The sequence below is a fragment of the Aegilops tauschii genome, chromosome 1 (assembly GCF_002575655.3).
Source record: "Aegilops tauschii subsp. strangulata cultivar AL8/78 chromosome 1, Aet v6.0, whole genome shotgun sequence".
Lineage (NCBI taxonomy): Eukaryota > Viridiplantae > Streptophyta > Magnoliopsida > Poales > Poaceae > Aegilops > Aegilops tauschii.
Window position 1 is genome coordinate 351,267,114 of NC_053035.3, and position 6,680 is coordinate 351,273,793.

Below are 6,680 nucleotides of genomic sequence, written 5' to 3' on the forward strand. Positions count from 1 at the left end.
TGAATAAGTGTACATCTAGCTTTGGTCTTAAGTCAAAGTTTAAAACTTTGACCAACTTTATCGGGAAAAGTAGCAGCATTTATGGCACTAAAGTAGTATCACTAGATTCGTTTTGAAGTATACTTTCGTAATATACCAATTCTATGTCATATATGTTACTACTATTTTCTATAAAGTTGATCAAAATTTTAAAATTTTGACTTAGAACAAAACGTAGAAGTACACTTATTCATGGACAGAGGGAGTATGGTGCAGCCGCCCCCCTATACCGGGGGACACAACTACCGCCACACCACGCCACCCATACGACGAAGCCGCACAATCGCCGCCATCGGGGCGCTGCAAAGTAGAAATATGTTTGTGTCGAATCGGATCCACGTCAATTCTCCCCCACACGAGGAGCGTCAGGGATGAAGATCGGCGCCACGATCTCCTCATCAAGGGTAAGCCGGCATGCGCCGTCTTTCCTCACAAGGAACGCAAGAAGAGGTGCCTCCGACGGCGGCTAGAGTTTCTCTAATCACTCGCAAGGGCGACATGGGTGTCCATTGATAGAAGAGATAAGGGAATTCCTGCGATGTCTGATAGATTAACCACTAGCTAGGAGATTTGTGTCAGTGGCCATTAGGCCGAATAAGGCAGCGGTAACTCATCACAAGCGGGTTTTCGTAGAGCGACATCAAAGGTGAATGTGTTCTAGGTGATTTCGTCATGTCTTAGATGCTTCCACACGACCACACCTCCCAGAGTCCAACCTTCGCAAACTTACTTTTTTTTTACTAAGGAGGATGTGGATCAAAGAAAATAGCACTAACACAGTAACGAGTGACTAAAATAGCCTAATGGCGAATCAACGGAAGCCTGTGAGTTTCCCAAATGGAGGTAGGCCATTCTAGATCGCCAACAGCACGCACTTGCAGCCTTGAGTATTCCAGCAGTATGATACAACAATATGCCCATGCAAATGCAAATGCAAAAAAAAAAAAAAAATGTCTGCAAACAACGACCCTAAGCTTAGGTTTTGTTGTTGTGCCATAATCTCTTCTCTTTGTTCATGTCCGCTGAGCCATCATCTTCGCTGTCAAGCCACTCCAAGTCGGGATCCACAAACACTTCAACAGACCAAAATTTATGGGCATGGCAGATTTGGCACGCGGGACATGGCAGATTTGGGAGATCATATCGTCGTCCTCTGCGATCACCATTTTAAGCTCAACTTTCTTCTTTTGTCTAATTTTGGTTTTGGAATTTTTTTTTGAGAAACACCGATAATAATATAGGCATGGAACTTCAAGATTGCATATCAATAAGAGTCGGAAACTCCAAATAATCCATATTAAGGAGACACTAGAGCGTTAAACCGGATCTTCCTTACACGGGCATCTGACACCTTCAAAATTCTTGCGTGTTTGTGCTGATATCCCAGAGAATATTTTATCTCGATGCACTTGAACTCGTTATATGGATGTGATGGTTGCTTTATTTACAAGGCGGAAGGAAAGCCTATTTCGACATTTGAGCTACAAGGCACATGGAGCTGCAGGCCGAACAAAGTAGGACCAGAAATTTTAATTAAAAAAAAACTAAGCCATCAGCAACGAGCAAATATTTCACCGAAGGTTGTGCAGAACCCGGAGTGACTGTCAAATAATATCACTACTAAACAAAATTTGTCACCTTTTCTGATGACCCTCATATGAGCAAGTTCCGGCTACAGAGGAAAACTACCAACATGAAAGCACGTTATCACCATGCGTAAATCTCTGAAACTCAACAAAAAAACATGCGTAAATCTGGAACAAGTTCCGGCCCGTACGGACAGATGCTAATAACTCTTGCCGATAAAAAATGAAGCATGGATTAGAACATCACGAGCATCATGCCCAGAAGGTTAGCACACGCATTCCACGTCTTCGACTACATCCCAGGTGTCGTCCAAAGCGAAATTATCACGGGGAGAAGCAACGGCGATCTCCTCGTCGTCATTGAAACCTGAATTCGACTCCGTGGCAGAAGACCAGCTGCTCCCCGAAGTTGCCGATCTGACAGAGCTAGACAAGCTCGATGAAGCTAGCTGAAGTGGCTCACAGACAGAGAACAGTTTGGAAGGCGCCGATACGACTGAGCCGACCAAGCTCGATGAACTTTGGTCCAGCGATTCACCAGTAGGAAGTAGTTTTGAAGGCGCTGATACGACCGAGCCCGCTAAGCTCATTGGACCGGGCTCATTAACATAAATTAGTCCGGACTGTGCTGATTGGACCGGGCTGGGAAAGCTCATTGGTGCGAGCTGCAGTGGTTCTTCAGCAGGGAATTGGCCAGCTGCTGACTCGACTGAGCTGGACAGTATCGACGAAGCTAGTTGGCGTTGTTCATCGGCAGGAACTCGCATATCAACTCTGCATTGGAGGTGCGTAATGTTGCCGAAGATTCCAAGCATTTCTCCACTGAAATAATAAAGGCGCATGTATGTAGATTCGTGAGTTAAATATTTTCCAAATGTCAGTTCAAACGATTTCAAACACTAGTATACTTACTGCAATGCATCCACAACATGGCCCCTGTCCATCAGTAGCTCCCGCAGCTGTATCAAGAGATTGCATGTTAGCCCTCCTTTCTTTGAATCACGGCTAGGAATAATATGGGTATGTCACCCAAGTACAGTAGCTCATTTGTTACCTTCGCATTCTCCTCTGCCTGTTGCTCCAGCTTCTTAGACTCTTCCTTGGCAGCATCAAGTAGGACTTCCTGTTCTTTCAGCATTTCTTGAGCCATTTTTTCCCTTTCAATCATTTCCATCTCAGCAGCTGCTCTTTCTGCTTCTGCTAAATCAAGTCTTCTTTGAAGAGTCTGGTGCATCTTCATAATGTACATGACGAAAGTTGTAAGAAACTAAATTACATTTTGCATGTTAAAATAGTAATAACCAATGCAGCATAAAAATTAGTATTATCAACATATAGTGCAAAATAAAAACAGCAACAGAACTTTCTGAAACATAGCTAGCATCTACTCAAAATAGGCTAAATGTCCTAGAAATACAGTAAGCTGCCTGTATGAATCAAGGATTTACAGCAGAGCAGCCAGACATAGGAGCAACTAACAACTGTGCACCAGAAAGCAAAGTGCAACTGTAACACGAATTTATGTTTCCCTAAAAAAAGGCAACACACACTTTATTTGGCCTGAGTATTGAACCTGTACTTGATGCTGGTTAGTGTACACTACACTGTAAGCCTGAATCGTACTTATATTTCAATAGACAACAAAAGAGTGCAACAGTATAAGGTTATAACTTACCTCATCAATGACAGACACGAAGTGTTTTCGTTCTTCAGAAATGTCAAACAACCAGGACTGGAGCCCCTGAGCTTCTGAGGCTAGAATAGATTTCTCAGCAAAAACCTCTGCTGCAACCTACACAATTCCATTATTAAGGGTCGTTTTTTCGAAAGTTCTTAAAGGGTCTTGCTGCAAGTCAATTGGCAGAAAACAAAGTACGAGAAGTAAATTCTTTGAGTAAAACCTTGTTGTGCTCTTCCGCTGCAAGTGTAGACATTTCTTTTAGCTTCGCCGCCTTTACAAGAATATCATTGCCAGCTTGACTTGCTTCGGATACAACATGTTTTGTTTCTGCCTCACTAACCTCAACCTCCTCTAGCATTTCACTTATAGCTGCCATATTTGACAGCAAAGTATTCTGCAACACGCATTCATACATTAAGAGAAATTGGAAACATGTACTCCCTCCGTAAAGAAATATAAGAGTGTTTAGATAACTAAAAACGCACTTACATTTCTTTATAGAGGGAGTGAATTTTTGGGAGAACAATGTATTAGGAAGTTGAGTCCAACCTAAGAAGCACACTATGTAACCCAAATGTGACGGTTGGATTAGTCAAAATGATTAGTAATTTGGTGAAGGAATATTGAGATTTGCAGGAGGAAGGTGGGCATATTTTAATCCTCAAATTTTCATATGAAAGTGATGTTGATTCTACTATTGTACAGCTACTATCACAATTATTTTGAGTTGTTCCTAGTACTTTTGACAAGTACAAGTGTGATGTTTTATGAATTTTCATGAAAAGGAAACACTTTTACCTTCTTGCAGTTTTCAGCAGAGATTGCATCATCAATGGACTCAGGAATAACGGAATAGTTTGATCGCATGTTCATATCAGGTGAATCATCACCATGCAGCGTAGAAATATCTTCAGAAGTTGGCTCGGCCTGGTTTTCGTCAGAAAATGAGCATTGTATTTGTTCATCACGGTGATCTTCAGTAGCGGGGTCAGGATAATTCATTTCTTTCTGCTCGTTTTCAGAATGAGCCACTTCATGATCGACAACTGAGTTCTGCGCTCCAGCTAGCACAGAATCAGAATCAATTTCTTCAGGTAGAACGTCCTGACCAGATGTTGATGCTGCAGCAGGTGACTGCATCAATTGTTCTCCCATGGAGTTTTCTCCATGTTCAGCAGAATTTTCATTGATAGCATCAAACTGTACAGATTTTGGAATGGTACCATCATCCACTGGCGGGATCGTGAAACTAGTGTTTGTGTCACTAAATACCTGATGTTGCCCTGAGAAAGGATTTTGTCAACACAAAGAAGTGTTTTGAGATGAAAACAAGAAGTAATGAGGAAGGAAGAAATCTTACCATGAATATCTGAATCGTCATTCATGCTTGCATTATTGTCATCTGCTGTACTATTTGGAAGGACATTATGGATAACATAATCTGCTGCTGCATCAGCATCTCCATTGAATGAGATGGAAACTTCTATCAGTGTTGAGAAGTTAACCTGCATAGTCAAAAGTGGGGATGTGGCAGTGTGTGTTAGTAAGTGGCGTGCCAGGTCTATAATAATTTTTAACAACAACAAATGCATTCCCAATTTCATACAGTAACTCCATCCGTTCTATAGAAAATAATTGGAGTTCTAGGTTTCTCGTAGGTCTATAATAATTTTTAACAGCTAGTCCCTTCATTCCAAAATAATTGAAGTTCTAGGTTTCTCTTAAGTCAAACTTGCTCAAGTTTTTTTTTTTTTGCTTAGGTTTGATCAATTCTATAGAAAAAATGTGGTAAGATCTACAATTCCATTCATTACTTGGGTTTTGTTAATTGGTTAATGAAAAATAGTTTTGCCTAGGCTTTACTACAAAAATCACGGACCCAGAAAAACTCTCACCAAGACTAGAGAACGATATTGCAGAAAGAATTGAAATGCATGCGTACTTCAATCAAATTCTCTAGTGTTTGAGAAAAACAGATCACTTCTTCGTGCCATGCGTATGGCATGAAATTAAGGTGAAAGCAGATCAACCAAAGCCATTGGTTCACATACATATGTCCTGCAAACTAAGAAAAGAACACCATACGTTTTGCATTGGTATAATTTTTAAGCATCTGTGTGTCAACGCAGAGCAGCCCTTCGTTCATTCACGAAAAACGCAGGCATACACGCACACGATCAGCAGCGTACACCTACGCAGTTCAGTGAAACACAACCGACGAACCCGTCACGATTTGTTCGACAGATCAGCAATGTGTGAAACTAAACCGACGAACTCGTCGGCAGTTTTTTTTTACTGTAAAAAAATCATCGGCTGTACAAGTACAACCAATCCAACGGGCGTCGATTACGAAGTTTCTTGCAGAAAAGAAAAGATCAATCGCGGGTTGGCAGTCACGGACTCACCTGCGGGAACACCTGCACGAGGCCGTCCAGGACGAGGAGCGCGTCCCCCGTCATCCTCGCCTCCTCCTGCAACGCGCGCGAAGGACCATCGAACTCGTTAGGATCGAACTCGTATCCATACCGAACATGCAAAGGCGATCGAACACGCTAGGTCACGAGGGGGGCGGCGAGCGGACCTCGTACTTGCAGCCAGGGTGCGTGCCGTCGGCGGACGAAGACGAGGAGGAGGCGCCCGTGGCGCCGTGCTTGCGGCTTGGGTCCATGCCGTTGCCGGCGGGGAAAGACGGAAAGGCGCCCGTGGTGGCTGGATTGGTTAGCTGGGGTCTCGGGGCGGGCGCTGGCTGCTCTGCTGGGAGGGCTTTGGGAAGAGGGATTTGATGGGGCGGGCGATCTTGGGAGAGGGGTCCGGCTTTAATCCGAGCAGGAGAGCGATTCCTGTTCGGTTCTGTTCTGTTTTGCCGCGATGTGGTTCGGGGGTGGCACGCGACGCGGGCTGCTGCAGACGACGACGAGGCGCGCGCGCGCGGGCGGGGGCCGTTGGATCTGGGAGCTCTTGGGGTCGCGCCCGGCGCCAGGATTCTGATCGGACGGTGGGGATGCGTTGTTGGCCGGTGCGGCTGTCCCGGGCGAAAGCAGAGCAGCTCTGACCCGAGCGGTTTTCAGTTTTGTGGAAGGATAACCACTCTGACCCGAACGGAACAGATATCTGTTTGGATTGGAGATGGAACGATGGAACGGCTCCGCCTCCAGATTGCAAAGGTGATCCAGATTCCAGCGTGGCCGATGATGGGGCCAATCCTACACTCCTTTCCCGGCACGGTGAAAGATGACGAGTCCCCTCGCGGCAGCGGCACGGCGCTTAATTCCCTTCTCGTCGTGCTCGTTTGGAGTTGGCCATCACTTAGCTCAGAGCCGCAGAGTAGACCACATTTTTTTTTGCGGGTAGAAATTTGTATTACTCATCCACCA

The 6,680-nt window shown here is 44.5% G+C and overlaps 1 protein-coding gene across 1 annotated transcript; it reads right to left on the reverse strand.

Annotated features, from left to right (window-relative positions):
- Positions 1 to 1,591: 1,591 nt before the first annotated feature.
- Positions 1,592 to 6,177, reverse strand: LOC109734481 (uncharacterized). Its single transcript, XM_020293689.4, has 9 exons — positions 5,888 to 6,177; positions 5,712 to 5,777; positions 4,667 to 4,811; positions 4,105 to 4,589; positions 3,527 to 3,700; positions 3,301 to 3,417; positions 2,680 to 2,859; positions 2,538 to 2,584; positions 1,592 to 2,447 (listed from the first exon to the last, which is right to left on the reverse strand). The coding sequence occupies exons 1-9, from the start codon at positions 5,972 to 5,974 to the stop codon at positions 1,892 to 1,894; spliced, it is 1,857 nt and encodes a 618-aa protein (XP_020149278.1). The 5' UTR covers positions 5,975 to 6,177; the 3' UTR covers positions 1,592 to 1,891.
- Positions 6,178 to 6,680: the final 503 nt, after the last annotated feature.

Bases quoted from the DNA above. Each gene is read 5' to 3' on its own strand.
- LOC109734481 (XM_020293689.4), bottom strand. From the start codon at position 5,974: ATGGACCCAAGCCGCAAGCACGGCGCCACGGGCGCCTCCTCCTCGTCT. The intron at 4,590-4,666 runs GTAAGATTTCTT...ATCCTTTCTCAG, and splicing joins TGACGATTCAGATATTCATG to GGCAACATCAGGTATTTAGT. The intron at 2,860-3,300 runs GTAAGTTATAAC...TACATTATGAAG, and splicing joins TCGTGTCTGTCATTGATGAG to ATGCACCAGACTCTTCAAAG.